The sequence below is a fragment of the Sabethes cyaneus genome, chromosome 2 (assembly GCF_943734655.1).
Source record: "Sabethes cyaneus chromosome 2, idSabCyanKW18_F2, whole genome shotgun sequence".
NCBI lineage: Eukaryota > Metazoa > Arthropoda > Insecta > Diptera > Culicidae > Sabethes > Sabethes cyaneus.
In genome coordinates, this window is record NC_071354.1 from 222,115,947 (window position 1) to 222,138,366 (window position 22,420).

The following is a 22,420-nucleotide window of genomic DNA, read 5'->3' on the forward strand; positions in this document are numbered from 1 at the left end:
GTGCCAGGTTTGGTGGCGAACGGTCAAAGCGTTCTAGAGTTATGGCAGAACATACAAACAAACATGCAAACATATAAACTCACGTTCACTTTTACTTATGTAGATTACCAATAATTTTGCCAACAATTTGTTGCAGTTTTGTTTGAATTTTGACAACAGTGAGCCAAATTAAGTTGAGACCAAATTAGGGAAAACTGATCAAAAATCAGAAAGGTTCGAAATAAACAAGCAAAGTCTTGGTGCTACATTACATGCCGAATTCGGAACTTGACTTTCTGTTTTTAATTTAACAGACTTCACAGCCAGCCCGAAGAGTGCAGAATAATTACCGAGCTAGTGCTACAATCCTAGTGATTCGAAGTTTTATTTCCTAATGCAATTTGGTTGAATTCTGGTCAATTTTTTTCTATTCTATTCTAAACTATTCTCTATATTTGTTTTGGTTTTGCTATCCTTTTGTACAATTTTTCCATTTTAATTTCTAATTGTAATTTAATATTATTTTAATATTTGGCTCTATATTTTATAATTTGCGTTCTATTTTGCACGTCTGAATCTGATGTTCACCTTACATAGTCGGCTTAAAAACGTATAAAACAGCAGACATTATTTGATACTTCATCTTCTTTCAATCTCTTGATACGCCAGCGATGGAGCGCCATTTACTGAATGAGATGAAAATAAAGTGATACGCTTATCAAGTAGGTGATCTAAGATTTACAATGTTGCTGCATTGCAATGCAGCTAAACTGGTGCACAGAATCAGTTCGATTGCCATTTACGTGCAAGTGTTCAAACCACGATGAGGTTTCAGTTTCCGTTGATAATTTTGACGCTGTAAGTATGATATGAATAATTGTTTTAAAGGAAGCAAAAATTAACTTTCTTTGTGTTTTTTAGATTTGTCAGCCAATGTTTATCGGAGAATGTACCCACAGCAGCCCCAGCGGGGCTTAGGTGCACGCGACCAAAATCATCGATATGTACCCTGCAAAACGTCATCTACAAAGATTTCCGTTTACCAACTTTACCGAATCTCGACGATAAACGCACAATTCAAATACGCAGTGGAAATATTCCACGATTTTCAAAGGAGCTATCACAAAAATTTGCCAATGCTAGCACGGTCCAATTGGGGCATTTGCAAATTCAATCGCTTTGGTTGGGTCCAAAAGTCAAACACCTTAGCGCTGCAGGAAACTTAATACAGTCCCTGTCAGTTGATGAACTAGCAAAAAATGATGACGACGAAACGATAGTAGTTGAATTTCAGATGGAAAGCCTAAATTTGGAGAACAACAAACTAAGTAATATTCGGGAATTGAAAAACTTTTCTTCTCTAGTGGATCTTCGTTTGGACGGAAATCAGCTGGAGTTTGTTGAAATGGAAATATTTTCCAACATGAAAAAATTGAAGAAGTTGTCGCTCGCGCGGAACCGGATGAGTAAGGTGAGTGCCGGTGAACTAATTGAACTACCAACCCTTGGATGGTTGTCATTTGCACACAATAATCTCACTTCGATGGGTGTGAAAAATTGGGCAATGACACACTTGACGGAGCTGTATTTAAGTCACAACCAGTTGGTAAGTTTGGATGTGGAAAATTTCGATCAGTTCCTCAGTTTGGAAAAGCTAGCACTAGCCGGTAACTCCTGGAGCTGTTACTGGTTGAGTAAAGCACTGAAATTGATTGGTAAAAGATATATTACCTTGGTGGATCATGATTCGACTTGTGAAGCCATGCTAATGGATGGTGTTTGTTGCGCCATGAGCATGACCGTGAGTTCGGATGACTATCCAAGTTTCACCGATTTGGCTGAAAGGATTACAGAATTTGGAAATGCTCAGGATATGGCGTTTAGTGAATTGGAACGCAAGCTAAGCGAGGTCAACCAGATGTGGACGGAGGAATGGAATATTTTGAATGAAACAGTTTCCAAAAGGGAGGACTACTGGAAGAAGCTGACTGACCCAAACGATGATAACCGGGTTACGGAAACAGACCTCTCGCAGTTGGGTACTTTGATTCGAGAGTTAGAAAATGCATCGAACAGTTTGCAAAGTTTAGGAGAAGAGCATGGTAGATTTGCTGAACATTTTACCAGACTACGTTACTCTACAATGGAACAAAAGAACAAATTGCTAGCACAAGGAAAACCAATTTCGGATTTGAAAAACACTTTGGAAAAGTTTAAAGAGAGTTTTGATGCTAATTTCATGTCTACTTAATAAAGTGAAGTAATAAAAATATTTGTGTGTTCTTGAAATGATACCACTTTTACCTATTCTAGCAAGTTTTCTCGATCAAAATTCATTTATTTAATATTTAGTATTTCCTGACCTATAACCGTCCGAGTTTAAACATTTCTTACTTTACAACCCCGTTTTCTTCGACAATGTCTTTAAAACATACTCTTTCAACAGGGTGAACTGAGTTTGTAGCTCCTGCATTTTCTTGGTCTCCGACTGAATTGAACGCTTTAGGTCCACTATTGCGATTCCGAGCTTTCGCTGGGCATCACTGTTCTCCTTATTGCGCTTCTCGAATTTCTCAACCTCCTCTTCCATAGTTTTCTTCAAATTTTCCACCTTTCCTTTAAACATCGAAAATCCGTCTTTGTCCATGGTGTCGAAAGAAGCGATCGTAAGTGTGCTTGCATCTTTCGTTAGCAACTGCTCCAGACGGCTCTTGATATCGTTCAAGTTTCTATTTTGACTGCTTTCCAAATTTTGAATTCGGCTTTGCATACTTTTATGCATTTGCGATTGCTTCAGCTCCAATTCGTCCAGCCGTTTGAAACCTTCATCGTAGTAAGAGCTGGTGTCGATCTCTGCCAAACAACATATATTGGCGGGAGAAATTCCTTCACAGTCCTTATCGCTGTCGCTAACAGTGACATAGTTAGTCGTGAGGTTTACCAGCAATTCTGCCAACCATGTGCAATACCATGAATTCGCCGATAAGGATACTTGTAGAAGGCTAGGAAAATGATCATCTATGGAGCTAATTTCAATTAGCTGGTTGGAACTGACATCCAACTTTGTGAGGGATTCAAAATCCCAATCGGAGACGTTTAATTTATGCAACTTGTTTCTCGCTAGAGAAAGGAAATCCAACGTCGGCAATGTTACTTGACTGGTAGCTTCAATCGCTGTCAGCTGATTGTCTTCCAATATCAGGACTTTCAACAGGGTCATCTTCTCAAACGTTTTCAAATTGATTTGTTCCAGAAGATTACTCCTCAGATTCAGTTCAATGAGGTTGTCCAATCTCTCAAAACCATCTAAGCTGGATAAGCGATTTGCCGCTAAGTATAACAGCTTAATTGAGTAGTTCATACTAGAGTCGATCTTCATGACGGATATTTCATTGTTTGCCGCACTTAATTCGACGAGGAGCGACCCCAGATGCAGCTCCCTAATTCCTAAATTTCCCAAGTGTAGAACTTCGACACTTCTTAACTGTGATGAAATAGCTTCGTTGAAGGAACTCAGATTTCCACTTTTTATATGCAAAATAGTTTTGTTCGAAAGATCGGGTAAAATTATTTCATCCGTCCGATCGGTAGCAACGATGTTCGGAATGATGCATTTTGCCGATTCCTCACGCATGCATCTAGTAGTGAGTGATTCCGCTTCGGACCATGATGCCAAAGTTATCAAAACTAAAATCGAGCTAGCCCAATAATGGAAAGAAAACAGAAAAATGATCATCAAAGGAAATGAAGTACCAGCGGACTTTCTTACCACAATTTGAATTCCATCTTACGTTTCTTGGGTCTTCACAGTGTGAACTGAAAAGGTGAACTGATTCTGGACGATGGTTCAGCGCACCAATCAACTACCCTAACTGATAGCAAAATCAAATCAAATCAGCTACTTGTGGTGATAATGATCGAGGCAACTTTGTCTGAAAGAGCTTGATAACGAAACGTTCAACAACTGGTTGAAGTAGCTTTCTTCAAAGGATGCAGTAATTTGCTGCATTTTTAGTGTGGATGACTCATTTGATTAAACTCTAACAGTTTTCTTGCTTAACTGACTATGCCGATCCATTGGTTATAGCTTGAATCAAAACTGGAAGGATACACTAGTGGATTCCTTTTTTGCGGTTTTCTTAAACTACACTTTTTTGACGAAAAATTGCCTTCAATCTTAAAAAATAAATAAAATTCTGCAGTGAAAACTTCCGAACGACGGATGACTGTCTGTCGAATTTTTAATCGCACAAGAAGCCTCTTTCAACTCTTTGCACTGCACTTGAGCGAAGCGCAGGAACAGACGTGGTTTGTTCCCATGCGTTCCGACACCGAAGTCCCGGGTAACACTCGATCGATCGCAATTGGTGCACATACACATGCGTTCACTTAGGTCAGAGGCACTGATACCAGATCTACGCATCTATCCGAGGATCTACGGCGTTAGATGTTTTCGACGGACCAACGGATCAAGTGCTCGTATCTACGGATTTTCATAAACCCCATGGAAAAGGTTAAACATTTCTTTCAGTTACAAAACTCAGGAGTATACTTGTTCACTACATACAGCATAACATTCACCCGATTTAGTCTAGAATTATTCCGCAAAATCAGCCCAATTTTTATCTTTGAGATTCTATTACACCAATGCATAAAGCTAAAATACTCAGTGTGATATTTCCTGTCAAATTCTATTTATTGGCCTTTGAAATAGTGTTACCAGACAATGGAAATAGCAGTTTGTATTTATTTTATATGAACATGCATTATTTACTTTGACGACAGATGGAACTCTTCACCATTTTATGCAGGGATGATTCCTCCTCAGAAGAAAAAAAGAGAAGAGAAAAATTCAAACTGTGCTCAGTCTTCAACGCGATTTATTCTTCTCCGTTTCATTTTAACTCTTCTCTTTCTTGTTGAACGCGGTTGTATGAGCAACCGCACATTGTGCTACTCATTGAGGAGCAACAGAAGTTTAATACACTTTGAATACGTTGATGCGATGCGCTGACGTATGACAACTACGAGTAGTTTTAACATGGGTAGAACGTTGAGAAAAAACGACGATGGTAAATAGTGGTCATTGCCATTAGAAAAATTTTAATCCAATTATTGATGCAGTTGAATCATAATTCTTACATTTAGTATGTTCAGTTGAGTTTGGCTGCCCGTGAACGCAACTGCAAATTATGGTTAGGCCTGTGGAATTCCCATGCACTTGCTTCTTGACACGCACCTACAGGAAAGTCCCATTATAAACAAAGGTAATTCTCCGCCTTCTCCGCTAAGATTCAAAATTTAACGACGTTTGATTGCCTTGACGCCTCTGAGCCTATAGTTTCTGTACGCGCACCGGTTGTTTCGTTTTCACGCTTACTGCTGTAGCTACCGAGAGGACCGAGAGCGAAACTGAAAGTTTCTCATTTAAAGAGCGCAACAAGAAGTTTTTCTGCGCGTCAGTTTTTCTCTTTATGTTTAGTCTGTTTCTCATTGTGTGGATTTATTTCTCATTTCTGAAAGCAGTTCTGCTCATTGTGTTGAAAAAAAAGTTGCACATTTTGCGCAATGAGTAAAGAAATAACAAGCCTGATTTTATGCATTGATGGCATGATGTTCCTCACTTTCAGTTCTATGATGATCGTAGGTAGATATTGTTCCTGTTGGAGTATGGCAAAAAGTAAAATATTTTCGTTTCAATTTCTTCGCATATGTTGATAGTTGCCAATAAAATATCTGTAGTGTGATAAAACTTTAAAATCCTTTAGTACTACCTAGCAAATAAGGTTGTTCTTTATAACCACGTAACTGTTATTCTTGTTCTGTTTGCATCAATTAGCTTTACTCTTTTTACGCGATAATCGAAGCGTGTTGAACATTTAAGCCTTCAGAAAGCACAACAGTAAGGTCGACGAAAAGGAGTGTAAAATACGAAGAAAAGACAACGAAGAGACACCGCCAAGTCAACTAAAAAGCTATTAGAAAATAAAAAAGTGATAAGAAGATGGCGAAAATACGACGAAAAGGTACGATAAGATTTCGAGTGACAAAAATACGACGAAAACAACATTCAAATGCACTGCACAGACGCCGAAATAGCAACCAAGCACATGACTAAGACGAAAAAGTATTCTTTTTTTTTAATTTTTAATGTGGTTTTAACCAATTGGTTATTCACCAGACGAAAAAGTATACAAAGGCGTTTGGAAGTGTCGAAAAGGCATCAAAACAAAAAAATATGATATAAACGGCAAAAGCCAACGAAACAATGACAAAAAAGTCAAAACAGACGGGACACAAAACGACGAGCAGACGACGAAAATAGGTAAATGATGACAAAAAGATCATCAAAAGACGACAGACACAGGGCAGAGACAAAATACAGTAAAAATAAAACAAGTCGCGGAAAAAATCGCTAGAACTGCATCCAAAAATGCAAAGAAAACTGCGAAATGACAATAAAGAAATGCAGAAAAGGTGGTAAAGAGACTATAAAGAAAACCAGCCCGAAAAAAATGACAAAAAAACTTTAAAAAAGTGACAAAAAAGGCAAAAAGGCTACGAAAATATACCGAATAAACGACAGAAAAACGAAGAAAAACAGTAAACAGAAGGGTTGACGATGTGAAAATGGCCAAAATAGACAAAGACGCTGCAATAACAACAACACATATGACGGAAAACGACAAAGAATACAAAGGCGTTTAAAAGTGTCAAAAAGGCGTGAAAACAAAGAAAAAAATACGATGAAAACGGCAAAGGTCGAAGAAAAAACGACATAATTGCCAAAAACAGACGACAAAAATATGTAAATGATGGCAAAAACATCATGAAAAGATGACAGAAATACGACAGAGAGATGACAAAAACATATCGAAGAGACAACAATATGACGACGAAAGGTGGAAAAATGATGCAAAAGTAATGACAAGTAAGCGTAAAGACGATGGAAAAAAGAAAGACAAAATACAACCAAAATGGGACGAAAACCGGCGAAAAAAACGCCAGAACTGCAACCAAAAACGTAAAAAAATGCCAAATGACTATAATAGATGCAGAAAAGGCGATGAAGAAAAGGCAACGAAAAGCAACAAAAATATGACGAAAACAACATGAAAATGCGCTGCAAAGACGCCGAAATAGCAACAAATGTCAAAAACAGACGACACAAAACGACGAACAGACGACGAAAACACGTAAATAATGGCAAAAAGATCATGGAAAGACAACAAAAATATGCCAGAGAGAAGACAAAAAGACCACGAAGAGATATCGAAAAGACAACAATATGATGACGAAAGGTGAAAAGATGACGGTATACGATGGACTTCCCTCACTGAGACGGCTTAGGCCTTTTCACTTAACAAGCAGAGAGCAGAATTATGCTGGAACCAACGCGCAGAATGATGTCCATGTTTAACACTCATTGTGAAATAATTAATGTAGAAATGACAAAGCAGCAAACTAAATGTAGTCTCAGATTTTTTTTATGTGAATTTTATGGACGATGGAAAAAGACAAAATGAAACCTAAAGAAAAACATCTGCGAAAAAAACGCCAGAGTTTCAACCAAAAATGCCGATAAAATAGAAAAACTGCGAAATGACTATAAATAGACACAGAAAAGGCAATGAAGAGGTTATAAAATACCGACTAGAAAACCAACCCGACAAAATGATTAGAAAACTTAAAAAAGTGACACAAACGGCAAAAAAGACGCCGAAAATATAGCGAATATACGACAGAAGAACGAAGAAAAAAACAGTAAAAAGATTGCAAAAATAGACAAAGACGTCGAAACTACAACAACAAATATGACTAAAAACGGCAAAGAATATACAGGTGTTTAAAAGCGTCAAAAAGGTGTGAAAACAAAAAAAAAAATATGATGAAAACGGCAAAGGCAAAAACGACATAATTGCCAAAAACAGACGACAAAAATATGTAAATGATGGCAAAACATCATGAAAAGATGACAGAAATACTGCAGAGAGATGACAAAAAGACGGCGAAAAGATATCTAAGATAGCGTAAAGACGATGGAAAAAAGACAAAATACAGCAAAAATAAGACGTAAAGCCGCGAAAAAACGCTAGAACTGCAATTAAAAATAGTATAAAAATATAAAAACTGCGAAATGACTATAAATAAATGCAGAAAAGTGATGAAGAGACTATAAAATATCAAAAAGAAAACCAGCCCAAAAAAAAAATGATTAAAAAACTTAAAAAATTGACAAAAAAGACGACACAAATATACCGAATATACGACAGAAAAAACAGTAAAAGGACAGCAAAAATAGACAAAGACGCTGAAACAACAACACACATGACTAAAAACGACAAAGAGTACAAAGGCGTTTAAAAGTGCCAAAAAGGCGTAAAAACCAAAAATACGATAAAAAAGGTAAAGGCCACCGAAAAAACGACATGAATGCCAAAAACAGACGACAAAAAACGACGAGAATACGAAAATGATGGCAAAAACATCATGAAAAAATGACGGTATACGGAAATACGGTAGAGAGATGACAAAATAACGGCGAAAAGATATCGAAAAGACAACAATATGACGCCGAAAGGTGGAAAAATGTCGCCAAAGTAATGACAAGTAAGCGAAAAGACGATGGAAAAGAAAACAAAATACAACAAAAATAGGACGAGAGCCGCGAAAAAAAAACGCCAGAGTTGCAACCAAATGCCAAAACAAATAAAAAAACTGCGGGTTGCCGAAAAGACGATGAAGACACGACAAAATAGCGAAAAAAAACTAGCCTGATAAAAAACGACTAAAAAACTTCAAAAAGGTGATAAAACAGGCAAAAAAGACAACGAATATATGGCGAATATGCGACAGAAAAATGACGAAAGAATAAAGAAAAAACAGTAAAAAGATAACTTTAAGGTTGACGACGTGAAAATTGCATAAAAAGACGAAAAGACTTTAAAAAACAGGATGACAAAAGACGACGACAAATAAAAATAAAGAGAAGGCAATTAAATGACGACAACAAGATTCCAACACTCTAACAAAATTAACAAAATTCAAATTCAAAAATATCAAAAAGCTGTTGAAAAAATCGACGAAAATGAAAAAAAACAGAGATCGAAAAGCGACGAACCGACGGCGGAAAAAACATGAAAATACGTTGAAGACGATGAAAGGAAGCCAAACAACAAAAAATAGAAAAAAGCACGACAAAATACGTTTAAGAAGCATCAAAAACGCGATATAACAAGCAAAAACCAATGTAAAAATGATGTATAGTCGACAGAAAGCCGATAAAATGAATGCCGCCAAAAAAACCAGCAAAAACAAACACGACAAAAAATACTAAACATTAAAAAGCGTCAAAAAAGGCGACAAAACATGTAAAAAATACAACGAATCTGGGATTGAAAGTCGTCGAAACGATAGTGAAAAAACAACATTTTGGTTGTGTTTTTTTATATGCCAGAAGGGTAGTAAGTTAAAAGACCACTGCGACAGTCTTAGTAATCGTCTTTTGCGGTGGTTTTGACTGCCTTGACAACAAACAACACGACGAGAAAGCAGGACACCAAAAAAAGGCAACAAAATACGATGAAGAGATGGCAAAACAAGACGACAAAAACGGTCTAAAGCCGTTAAAATAGCGTCGAAAAGTACAAAAACTGTAATAAAAAAGTAACGAATACATGACGAAAATGTTATTTAAAGATGGCGAAAAGACCATGAAAAAACAAAATACGATTGTAAAAGAGATTACTTCTCGACGGTGAAAACGTGTCGAAAAAACAACAAAAAGCTAACTCAAAGACGAAATAAGAACGACGAAAAGATGGCAAATAGACGACAACAAAATGACGATGAAGTGGCGAAAAGACAGCAAAAAGATGACGGAAATGGTACGAAAAGGTGAGGGCAAGTAGGTGGAAAGCTGACATAAATAAAAGACGAAGGACGGCAGCAATGCGTTATAACTACGCCGAATAAACACCAATGGAGTGACAAAAAGGTCAACACATAGAATATAAAATGACGAAACGACTTAAAGAAAGATTGATGCAGAAAACGCCATGCAACAAAATAGCGACTAGAAATGCCAAAATTGACTACAAATGAGAACAAGAAGACGTCTTAAAGAGCTTCTATATAACACAACAAAAGACAATTAAAAATAACAACAAACAGCTGGTAAGTCACTAAAAGAAGATGTAAAGATACAAGAAAGGCAAATGTCACAAGAACAAACCACCGAAAAACCACATGGAGAAAATGAAAAATGGGATTTTAAAAAGAAATTTAAGCCAAATCCCATATGTGCATGAAATGATTTAATTCTAAAACGTACTAATTTACTTCAAATACATTCAAGGACTAGTCAAGATCTATAAAACAAACGTGATAAATAGTGATCACACATTTAGACGAAAACGGGCGGAGTTCAGTCGTGTTAAAAATAAATCTAGATTAGAAAGCAGGCAGTACACATCGAAATTAATTTGCACTTTTCAGCAAAACGGACAAACATTACCAGTAAACAACTCGAAATGAAGCACAAATGTCGGCTAAATTTTAAAATTTAATTTAAATTTTAAATTTTTTTAATTTCGGTTCTTCACTGATTTTGAAACGAAAGTGTAACCCGTTTTTTTTGCTTTGGAAGGTACTGTGGACGATATTTGACGGAGTAGAAACTGAAAACGGAGAATGGCGGATATGAATCATAAGCTATATTTGACAAAAGTCAGTAGGCTATGGTGGCCACGTCATTTTTACGACAATGCGACGAAAATGATTTTTCAGGAACAGAGGGGCTCAACGTGTAACCTGGTTCTAACCTGCTGACGACGACTTCCCACATGGGTGGACAATGGGAGCGCATGGTACGCTCTGTATAGATAGCAGTGTCAGTAATCGCCGGTAGCTCTAACTATCTTTTACTCAAAACGGCTTATTTACAATCTAAGATAACTGTTCCATTGCTCGATCGAACCTAACTTTTTCTGGGGTCTTATAATATATCATCTTGATAATGTTTGCTACATCAGTATTCCGAAATCTTAACTCATCCGCCATAATCACCAGAATTGACGCCGCCCTTTTCCCATTTACGTCGTTCAATGAAAAATGCCCTCGCTGGAAAGAGGTTTATTATTAAACGAGGTGTTAAAAATTGGTTTGTTTCCTTCCTCGCCTCAAAGAAAAAAAAACCTTTGCTAATGCGGAGTCGGGAAAGCATTTAAGTACAGTAAAGTACGGTTCAATTCAGATCATTTTGAGCATCTTTAAGGTGACTCATCGATCTGCACGGTTCGTCGATTTAGACGTTTACTTGGTGATTGATTCTCGCAATATTATCAAAACGAAACAAATTGCCTACAAAGTTGCAGAGAACTGCATGCACGAGGAATCGATGACCTGAGTTGATAACCTCAATCGGTAGATTTCTGTAATAACACACCGCAAAAGAGTTGAAGAGCCGATCAGATTACCATCGGACCTGCATGAGTGAACAAGTGAGTCCTGCAGTGCCAACATGAATGGATTTTTATTTTTCCTGTGAGTACTTTCATTGCAACTAAGCCCTACGCAGCATTTAAGTGCGAATTTTTTTAAAGGTTTATTATGACGCTTGCCACTTCCGGCAATTGTGCGGTGTATACGTGTGATTCAAGGAAACCATGCGTGCTTAAGGATGTGGTTCTGGAATCGGAATTCGACTTAAATTTGGCAGTGTTCCCGGATGTTAATGACCCACTGACCATCGCGTCCGGTAAGATTCCACACTTCACCCGTGGGTTGGCGGAAAAACTGTCGAAGATTGTCGATTTGACCATGAATGGTGTGCAGTGTGAAACACTCTTCATTGCACCGGAAATGGTTCATGTTGAGGCAAAAAATAATATCATCCACACGTTACTGGTGGATAACGACGTGAGGCGGAAGTATGAATTGTTATCACTCAACCTCACTTCCAATCGTTTGACCGACGTAGCGGTTTTGCAACGGTTCACAAAGCTAAGAGTGTTGAACATCAACGAAAATAAACTAGATCGTCTTTCGACGGACACATTCGCGGAGATGAAAGAACTGCGGCATGTTTCGTTGGCCAATAACTATCTTCAATCAATCGAGACGGATAGAAGTTTTCAACTGCTTAAACTACGCTATTTATCACTAGCCAAAAATAAATTAACTGAACTAAACATAGAAAAGTGGGATCTACCGTCCCTCGAGGAGCTGGATCTAAGTGGAAATAATTTCTACCTAATGAGTGGTGGTTTACAGCAATTCAACAAACTGCAGGCGGTTCGCGTCTCCGGAAATTACTGGAAATGTGAGTATTGGTTAAGCATGCTTCAATCTTCGAAAGCGCAATTCGACACCGACCGGATTGGCCGATGCAGCGAAGAAGGCTTGCTTGAGGAACGAAACGTTTGCTGCCAACTGGATGCTTCCAACTTTTTGGGCGGATCCTACGACTTTGGTATGTTGAACGAGAAATGGGAGGAGCTTCGTGTGTTGCAAGAGACCGTTAAAAAGTTGAGTGATTCATTGGCTAGTTATAAGGAACAAACTAATAGTGAATGGACTTCCCGGACCACTAATCTAGAGGACCGTCTCCGTCTAATCGAGAATGAACAGAGAAATTTGATGAAAAGACTGGAAGAAAAAGAATCACAAGTGGCTTTAGATGAAACCGAAAAGCTTAAAACTGTGGTCACAGATCATAAAAGCTCGATCACAAATTTAGAAGAAAAACAATCGGAACTAAGTTCCGAGTTGGAAAGTTTTGTCGAACGTCTGAATGAGATACGAGAATCTGTGACCGAAGAGTCTTCTACCATGGCGAGCTTCAGGGATAAAGTCGAAGTGCTGGAACGAGCTCTGGAAAGTTTGCACTCTTCACAGTCCGCAGCGAATGATATAACTCGACTTGTGGGAGCAGTTAGGCAACTGGAGGGTCAACAGTTGAAAAACCACCTATCTAGTGTTGATTTGAAAAATCAAATTAAAACCGAACGAGAACGTATCGAGGCTTTCCACAAACATTTTGCTGAGTTGGAAAGAGTGAACCAACTATTGCGGAACGAAGTCAGTGTAGTGCATGAAAACGTACGAATTGCTTTCAAGATCCTTGATGAAATTTCGCTTATTGATGAGTGATTTACGAAATAAAATACTTTAGTTAATTTAATCCAAAAGCACTTATAATTCATTCCGACAAAGAGCGTCCAATTGATCGATTTTCCGTTTCATCTCATCATACTTGTGGTTCTGCTTTCGCTGAGTTTCCTCCAAATCTTCCACCTTCCGTCGTTGGTTTCCCAGCTGGTCGTGTAGGTCGTCCACGATAGCGGTTCTACTGATCAGCAGCATCATCGGATCCGGACTAGCGCCGTCGGTGAGACAACAAACACCTCCGAACAGGACACCTTCACAGGCGGCATCCACCTGGGAATGTTGAATTCCGCGACTTTCCAACCGATCAACCATTTTGCTTAGCCAAGCACAGTTCCACTTGTTATCGTGCAGTTCCAGCGTTTGCAGTGCAGGAAATTCTTCCAGAAACGTAAACAGAAAGCCAAACTCGTTCGAACTTAGGTCAAGCTTCCGGAGGGCTGCCATTTTCCACAAACCAGTATCCAAGTATGCCAGCTTGTTGTGCTGCAGAAATAGTGACTCCAAACTCGGTAAGTTGACGGCCTGTTTTGTGTCAATGGCTGTCAGAAGATTTCGGTGGAGTGTCAGGATTTTTAAATTTTTCATTCCGGCGAAAGTGCCCATATCCAGTACTTCCAGTAGATTATCGTGTAGGTATAATTGTTCCAGTTCGGATAAAACACGCAGCGCACTTACGTTCGTAAGCATGTTCTGGTAAATGTGTAAATTACGTAGGGCCAATCCTTCGGCAACGTCGAGCTCGGAAATGTGATTATAGCTTGCGAACAGTGTTGTCAACAGAGGGCACGTAGACAGGTTTAATTTTTCGATTTTCAAATGATGTATCATTAGATTTTCCACAGTTGGTAGCTGACGGAAGTGCTCCCCGCCGAATTCCGGTATCGTGCTGTTCTGTATGAGCAGTGATTTTTCCTCTGGAAAGGTCGAACTGGGAAAAGTCTCCGACGTTACGTTCTCGATTACGCAATACGTTTTATATTGGTCCGTACAGCCGTAGGTGGCCGCTAGTAAGGTATGTTGAAAGCTGATTACATAAAGCACTCTGTAAGTAACGACTGGTTAATTGGTTGAAACTTTTTTTTTCTATTCGTAGAATACCTACACAACTGAATATTCCCATAAAATTCTCATTCTGACCGATGGGAGTAATCTGTATTTCTCACTAAGCTAGAAACAACTGAATGCAGATCGTTTGAAGGAAAATGCCTGATAATGCCGGCGCGATCTACTACTGCTCTGTTACTAGTAGTAGTTGGAAGCGAACAGAATTGATAGCAAAACAATTTGATTTGATTGTCTGTTGATTATTATTCCCAGGTTGACTACTACACTTAACGCGCCAAGATGTTACCCTCCAGGCGGATTATAGACGCAACTAGGGTTATTTGATGAAACCGTTTTACAATAAAATATTTAATGAAATAACAAACACATAAAATTAGTCCAAACTCGTATTTTTTCAGTCTTTGGCCTTGAAATGTGGTCAGGCTTTATTATTAATATTTTTTGAAACAGTGGTTCACAATTGATGGAGGGATGGTAGGGGAATGTAATTAAATTTTTCTGGAGTGGAGGCTTTCCCCCGCGGGCAGGTGAGGGGGGGAGTTATTGGTTATTGGGGGCTACGCTTAACAAGTAGTCGTTGTGACTCCTGCCTTTTGTCCAATACTGGAAGGTGCATGGGTCGAACCAAGCTATAATCTAAGATTATAGCCGTATTTAAACCCACAACACCCGCTAGGGCATATGGCTCGCTGGTACCCGTGTGCCTATGAACCGCAGAGGCGCTGGACAAAAGGAGACTGCGCAACCCCCTTGTTAAGGGGGAGGTAGGAGGAAGCGGCACAATTTTTGTCTAAAAAATGGCCCAACTACATACGTCACTACTTTAACAAGGGGGTTGTGCAGTCCTTCCGCATTAATTGGAACCATACTTTAACCATAAATATTATTTTCTATCTTCCAATCTAAAACCATTTAAGAAATGGTTAGGTACCGTATCTTAACTGTTGCCTGGTATGATACCAAGTATATTAGCAAGTATATTAGCAATGGTTATTCTTCAAGTAACCGTAACAACAATAGGTCATTAAGAATGTTCACCATACGAAAACGAGTGATTTTCCATACATATTTTTGAAGCGTAGGATATGAAGAACATAATAATAATGCTTGAACCATATTGTAAATGGAAGTGTTGTTAAAAAATTCTGCTTTTGGAATGTAATGTAACCTTTGATCTTACGGTGATTATAAAGATTATAATAGCGGTATAGTTATGACCATTTTCACAATTGTTTTCATTTATGCGGGTCCCCTTCACGTATTATTCCGACCTGGGGATACTGCAAAAAACCTATGTTTCATTACTTTCTTCTGCCATTTCCTATGTCTATTGGAAACACTATCGTCACAAAAAATCTTTGTTGCTAAACAAATTGTATACGGTGGAGCATAATTTTACATTTAGAGGTTTAAATTTTATAAACAAACGTAAGAGGCACCCATGGGGAATCCCTCATCCCTCCTTAATGGCAAACATGGTAATGGCAACATTGAATGGCAGAAATCTATCAAGCCCTTGCCATGTGAGGATGATAGTTGCCGAACAAATTGGTGACAAACTCTACTCGAAATGAAAATGGAATGAATGAATGGAATGGCAGAATGGAAAAAAGTTTTTTTCCTTATACGGAGAATTTATAGAATTCTGCATTTCGTCATTGTCGGTTTCTATTACAGTTTACCAGTGGGTTGGTGATGCTCACTGGGAAGGAACTAACCTATTTTCTTCCAGCGTAGCGAAAACGCAACGCACTCTTCTCTCGATTTTAGGGAAGGTCAGGTTTTAGGTATCAATTTGGACAACTTCTACTCCCAGGCCTTGTGGAACGCAGATATTGGCGAACTTTTTCACCACAATGGACTGGAAGTTGCATTCGAATTCGAATCGAATCCGAATTATGATTGGCTCTTGCTACAGCTGGGTTCTATCAACGGCTTTACCAGCTTGACCAAAATGACCCTCCCTTACCTAATTTCCCGCTGTTTTCCTTCATGTCTTGTTCCACTCTGTTTAGATACTATAAACACTTTCGTTTCATAAGCTTGATAAGCTATATATCTCAGCTGGCCTAACCTAACGTGACTTAACTCTTATTTATGAGACCGCAGAATGGCTGTCAAATTGGTAGCATCTCTATCATGTTGGTTTCGAAATAATTCTCGAGTACCTCAAGGTGGCATTCTAGGATCGCTTTGTTCATTAGCGACGTGTCGCGGCTGTTACTGCCTGGCAGGAGATTAGTCTATGCAGATGATATCAAAATCTACGCGGTTATTCGTAATACTGATAAATTTGTTTGTTGAATGGTGCGAATGCAATTATATGGCTGTGAGCATCCCGAAATGTACCATCATCGGTGTCTCCCGAAAAAAGCACACGTTGGTTTATAATTACTGCATTGCAACTGCAACGTAGTGATAGGATAATCGGAGCTGATCTCGGAATTGAATTAGATGAGTAATTTACGTTTAGATAACAAATGAACAAAGCTAATCGACAACTGGGAATGATATTGAAGATTGGTAAAGAGTTTCCTGAGCCTGGTGCTTCATGCTCTTTGTACCGTTCGCTGGTACGCTCGATTCTAGAAACTAGCTGCGCAGCCTGGGATCTCCAGTTTGACAGTTGGTCTTTTCGCATCGAAAAGATACAGAATAACATTTCGTTTGGAGAATATGCCACATGCTACCATGGAGCACGGCACAAAATATTTTGTTGGGAACCATTTCATCTTCGCTGTTGCTGCATTGTCCATTACGTCCCCAACGACATCAACAATTGCTACGTGAACTCACCGCACTAATCACGACTTACATGAACGAGTTCGGCACCTGGTAAATGAATATAACCGTCGTAGACAGACCTTATATTTTAAATTTATGGACCAATGTTCTTTATTTATAGTCGATAAGACGATCTAATGTCTACTAATAAAAAGATGCTGGGTTTTTATGCCATCTCGCGAATGCGTTTATGGTGCAACTTAAGATGGCTTTCCTCAGCCACAAGGCAAATTTCATTAAGATCTTGAGTCGAATGGAATCATCAAGTAAATAAACAAATAACGGGCGGCAGTAGTTTAGTGAGTAAAACATTCTGGTACTAACCGAAAAAGCGTGGGTGCGAACCACACCTGACATTGCACAACCCAATACATACCCAACTCAATAAAATTACAACCAACACTCAATTAAAAATGACCGTTATAGCATGCGAAGAAAGAAATAGAACTTGTTATGTTAGTTTGTCCGTGGTATAACTTCCCTGTGGTATAATCATTCAACCTGGACTTGAAGTTTCTGTGCGATGAATCTTATAGTGAATTAAGGCCATTTTTTGCTAGAAGAAAAGATCGGAAGTATTACTAACTGCCCAATTTCATAGACTCTCGGTTCACTGGAACATCTAAGAAGGGAAACTTGTTCTTGCTAAAACATGATACTATTCTTTTCATTGGTATTGTCAGCCATTTTATGAAAATTTTCAAGGCCACACCATATTTCAAAATACAAAAGGGGAGAGGGGAGAGGGGAGGGGTCTCAAACCACCATAAAAAATAATTGAGTTTCATTTGTTTGGGAGCGCCACCTTCCAGAGGGGGAGGGGCCTCAAACCATCATAAGAACCTTTCCCGGTCCCACAAACACCTGTATACACCAAACAACGTCGACTGACCCCTATCAGGGGCGCTAGCCCTAGGGGGTGCCAAAAACACTCTAAACCTTAGTAAGGCACTGTCAAATATAGCGAAGTATACTGAATATAGGAAGTTGTACGAATCATGTCTGACAGTATAATTCTAAAACATAATAAACTCCAAAGGAACGTTGATTTAACCGACGAGGGGCGCCAAATCGATTTTTCGCAAAGGCCGCCACAATGTCACGCTACGGTTCTGGAACCAAGTCTAGAATCTGGGACCAAAATCTGATAAAATTTTTTGTCTAAAACATGGTCCACAATTAGTCCAAATTTTTTGCAAAATCTGGAAAAAAATATAATAATATATAGTTCAGATACAAAAACTGGTCTTGGTCCAGAAACTGGATTAACCCCTCTAAGGTCCACTTCATTTTTGGCACCGCAAAATTGACTAAAATGATCGTAACTTTTTTATCTTCTAATATTTTTTCACCAAATTTGGGGGATTTCCCGAAAATCTTTTCTATATTCATAATATCTATAGATAATGGCCATATGTCTTATGGCCCCGGAGTTATTCCGGAGTTCCAAGGGGGACCGCGACATGGCTTTTTTAGATAAAGTTGCCAAATATTTAAAATTTGTTTGAAATCTGTTGATTTTTGTAAATATATCATCGACTGTGGACATATAAGTTACTTTGCCGTAGTTACGAGCCATGGCGCGCACGATTCGGATCCGGGGGGACACTATGAATCCGGAATCTGTTCCCATAAAGGAACATTTCAGCATCAGTAAATTATGTCGTGTCGCATATCAAAAAACATCAGCATTCGACAAAATAACGATTGGCCATCAGCACATGTCTCTCGGAAGTCCCCCAAGGAACTCCGGAATAACTCCGGGGCCATAAGACACATGGCCATTATCTATTGACATTATGAAAATAGAAAAGATTTTCGGGAAATCCCCCAAATTTGGTGAAAAAATATTAGAAGATAAAAAGGTTACGACCATTTTAGTGAATTTTTCTGTGCTAAAAATTATATAGACCTTAGAGGGGTTAAAAACTAATCCAAAGTCAGGTTGCTGGTTTGAAATCTGATCAAAAATGTAGTCTAAAATCTGGTTTACAATCTGGCCCAGTTTGAGAATATGGTTCTAAATTTGATCCGAAATCTGGACCAAAAACTGATAAAAATGTGGCCCAAAATTTGGTCTTGGTCCAGAATGTGGTTCAAAATCTGGTCTCACATCTGATCCAATATCTGTGGTCCAAAATATCAAAACAATAATGTGGTCCAAAATATAATACAAAACCTGGTACAAATTTGATAAAAATATGGTGTAAAATCTGAAATCGATGGAGGTCCAACATCTGGTTCTGGTCCAGAATCTAACCTAAAATAAGACCAAAATCCAACCGAAAATGTAGTCCAGTTCAGAATCTAGTTCAAATTTGTTCTAAAATTTGAAACAAAATGTTGAACGAAATATGATAAAAAATGTAATTCGCAATCCAGTCCCGGTCTAACGGTTCTAATTTCATCAAAAAATTACGATATTCGTTAAAAAATTTTAGAGTGTAAAATATGTACGATTCAGGGTCAGAATCTGGTTTAAGCCGTGATCCAAAATCTGGTTTATAGTCTGATCCAGTTCCCGAACCTAGACCCAAATTTGATTCAAAATCTGGTCCAAAACCCGCTAAAAAATGTGGCCCAGAATCGAGGCAAGGACAACAACCTGGATCAGGTCCAGAATCTGGTCTAAAATTTGATCAAAAATGTGGTTCAGAATATTATCCATAATCAGTTAAAACTGTGGTCCAAATTCTGACCTAGAATCAGATGCAGGTCTAAAACCTGGATGCAAATTCTAATCCAAAATCTGTTCAGAAATGCGGTTCAAAATTTGGGACAGAATCTAGTGCTATTCTGTTCCAAAATATGAAACAAAAGTTGACAAAAAACGTGGTCCACGTTGTAGTCCAGGTCCAAAATATGGTCCAGATTCGGAATCTGGTTCAACATCTGATCCAAAATCTGGTTGGTGGTTTAACAACTGACCAAAAAAATGTGACCCAAAATCTGCTCCAAATCCAAAGGCTGGCCCAAAAAATCTGATAAAAATATGGTCCAAATCTAGTTTATAACCTGGTCCAATTCCAGAATCTGGTCCAAAATTTGACCCAAAATCTGGTCCGAACTCTCATACAAAAATGTGGAGCAAAATGTGGTCCAGGTCCGAAATCTGGTCCTGGACCGGAACCTCAGAAAGTGGTCCAATGTTTGGTCCAAAATCTGATCAAAAATATGTTCCAAAATCTGGTCCAGAATCTAGAACAAATCTGTTTCAAAATTTGGTTCAGGTTCAGCATCAGCATCGGTTGGTGATTTGAAATCTTATCAAAAATAATAAACCTCAAAGAAACACTGCACAGTAGTGCAAAAGGGCGAGAAGTGGAACTTTTTTCTTAGTGTCCTTCAGCACTTTTGTTCGTATGAATATCCCCCTTAATCTAAAACTATCAAAAGTTAGTTGTAAGCGATAAATAAGCGAATGAAAATAAAAAAAAAAATAACTTTTTTGTATCAGGAAATATAGACAGAGTTACTTTGGCAAAGTTGCAAACAATATAAAACTAAGCAACTTTGCTGAAGAAATAAAATTTCTATCCTTATCGAGTGCTGAACTATAGGGCATATTCTTTAAAACTTCTTTAAAAATTGGTTTTTCATACTTAGCTTTTGTTATAAGCATTTTGCAAGAATACAATGTTCTAGACAATTATTGAAGCACACAAGATACACGTTTTTGCAGAAGTCCGCAAATCTCTTGGACCTTTATTTCCTAACTCATCGCATATTTAAGCTTTAAATTTTCGTAGCTTCATGAGCCCATGGGGTAAAATGGCGTAAGCGGAGTTATCAAATCAGCGCTTCATCTTAAAGCTTAAGTCGAGTACTATAAACTCGTTTGGGTTTCGCTTGTCCCCAACCAGCCAAATAAGAGTAGCATACATTTTATGAGTTTTGCGTTCGCTAAAGACTCGCTACACGTCCATTTTTTTTGTGTTAGTAGATAGACATAAGGTTTCTCCGGTAAAGTTATAGAAAATATAAAGGCAAACAACTTTGCTGAAGGCATAACATTTCTATCTCTATCAAGTGCAAAGCTATAGAGTATTTTCTTTGGCAATTCTTTAAAAATAAGTTTCTCATACTTAGCTAACGCTTGTTTAAGCTTTATTTTTCCTGAACTTCACGAGTCACAAACGATAACTTTGTAAGAAAAGGTCCTAGAGATTTGCAATCTTTTGCAAAAACGTGTATTTTGAGTTTTTCAATAATCGCCTAGAACCATACGTTCTTGTAAAATGCAACCAACATACGCTAAGCATGAAAAACTAATTTTTAAAGAATTTCTAAGGAAAATGCTCTATAGCTCTGCACTCGATAGAGATAGAAATGTCATTTCTTCAGCACGGTTTTTTGCCTTTATATTTTCTATAGCTTTGCCGAAGAAATCTTGTATATATCTACTAACACAAAAAAATGGACGTGAATCGAGTCTTTAGCGAACGCGAAACACATAAAATGTATGCTTACCGTACTCTCATTTGGGTGGTTGGCGACAAGTGGAACCCATACGAATTTATAGTACTCGACTTAAGCTTTAAGATGAAGCGCTGATTAGATGAATCCGCTTGCCCCGTTTAACCCCATAGGCTCGTGAAGCTACGGAAATTTAAACCTTGAATATGCGATAACTTAGGAAATAAAGGTCCAATAGATTTACGAACTTCTGCAAAAACGTGTATTTTTAGTGCTTCAACAATTGCCTAGAACATTGTATTCTTGTAAAATACAAATATAACAAAAGTTAAGAATGAAAAACTAATTTTTTAAGAAATTATAAAGAATATGCCCTATAATTCAGCACTCGATAAAGATAGAAATTTTATTTCTTCAGCAAAGTTGCTTGTTTTTACATTATTTACAACTTTGCCGAAGAAACTATGTCAATATTTCCTAACACAAAAAAAGTTATTTTTTTATTTTCATAATAGTAAGCAATGACTAGCTTTTGACAGTTTTACATTAAGGGGTATATTCATACGAACAAAAGTGCTGAAGACCATAAAAGATAAAATGAAAGTAAAAGACGCTAGGAAAAAAGTTACACTTTTCGCCCTTTTGGACCACTGTGCACTGCTTTAAGGGGAAATGAAAAAGTCATTAACTTTACGTCGTCGACCCTATTTCGCAAGCAGTTTTTATGCTCAAAACAGAGATTCTGTATCTAACTTTCTCAAAAACAGTGGAAATATTACTCACTGGGATAACTTACTTGAAAGATTATGAGCTTAATTTTGGTAAGGTGCAATTAATACGGAATAAGAAGCTAAATTGATTAGATAGGACGCAAAAATTAATCCAAGAGTCAGGTATACTACTGCGAAGAATGTCTCATTAAATTTTTTTAAAAATAACGTACTCAACCAATAACAAAAATTCAGCAATAAAAATTTGAATTAATAAATTGAAATAAAATATAAAG

General features: G+C 37.9%; 5 protein-coding genes across 11 annotated transcripts in view; 2 read left to right on the forward strand and 3 right to left on the reverse strand.

Annotated features, from left to right (window-relative positions):
* LOC128737228 (rho guanine nucleotide exchange factor 5-like) overlaps nt 1-22,420 on the reverse strand; it is a 62,856-nt gene that overhangs the window by 14,592 nt on the left and 25,844 nt on the right. The window lies entirely within an intron of this gene.
* On the forward strand, nt 783-2,241 carry LOC128737230 (uncharacterized). Its single transcript, XM_053831828.1, has 2 exons — nt 783-837; nt 901-2,241. Exons 1-2 carry the CDS (start codon nt 803-805, stop codon nt 2,228-2,230), a joined length of 1,365 nt encoding a protein of 454 aa, XP_053687803.1. The 5' UTR covers nt 783-802; the 3' UTR covers nt 2,231-2,241.
* On the reverse strand, nt 2,135-3,832 carry LOC128737231 (uncharacterized). Its single transcript, XM_053831829.1, has 2 exons — nt 3,749-3,832; nt 2,135-3,677 (listed from the first exon to the last, which is right to left on the reverse strand). The coding sequence occupies exons 1-2, from the start codon at nt 3,763-3,765 to the stop codon at nt 2,375-2,377; spliced, it is 1,320 nt and encodes a 439-aa protein (XP_053687804.1). The 5' UTR covers nt 3,766-3,832; the 3' UTR covers nt 2,135-2,374.
* On the forward strand, nt 11,464-13,156 carry LOC128737229 (uncharacterized). Its single transcript, XM_053831827.1, has 2 exons — nt 11,464-11,523; nt 11,583-13,156. Exons 1-2 carry the CDS (start codon nt 11,501-11,503, stop codon nt 13,129-13,131), a joined length of 1,572 nt encoding a protein of 523 aa, XP_053687802.1. The 5' UTR covers nt 11,464-11,500; the 3' UTR covers nt 13,132-13,156.
* Nucleotides 12,931-14,382, reverse strand: LOC128737232 (protein phosphatase 1 regulatory subunit pprA-like). The gene is made up of 2 exons (XM_053831830.1): nt 14,252-14,382; nt 12,931-14,191 (listed from the first exon to the last, which is right to left on the reverse strand). The coding sequence occupies exons 1-2, from the start codon at nt 14,278-14,280 to the stop codon at nt 13,174-13,176; spliced, it is 1,047 nt and encodes a 348-aa protein (XP_053687805.1). The 5' UTR covers nt 14,281-14,382; the 3' UTR covers nt 12,931-13,173.

Bases quoted from the DNA above. Each gene is read 5' to 3' on its own strand.
- LOC128737230 (XM_053831828.1), top strand. From the start codon at position 803: ATGAGGTTTCAGTTTCCGTTGATAATTTTGACGCT. The intron at 838-900 runs GTAAGTATGATA...TGTGTTTTTTAG, and splicing joins CCGTTGATAATTTTGACGCT to ATTTGTCAGCCAATGTTTAT.
- LOC128737229 (XM_053831827.1), top strand. From the start codon at position 11,501: ATGAATGGATTTTTATTTTTCCT. The intron at 11,524-11,582 runs GTGAGTACTTTC...ATTTTTTTAAAG, and splicing joins AATGGATTTTTATTTTTCCT to GTTTATTATGACGCTTGCCA.
- LOC128737232 (XM_053831830.1), bottom strand. From the start codon at position 14,280: ATGAGAATTTTATGGGAATATTCAGTTGT. The intron at 14,192-14,251 runs GTAGGTATTCTA...CGTTACTTACAG, and splicing joins TTATGGGAATATTCAGTTGT to AGTGCTTTATGTAATCAGCT.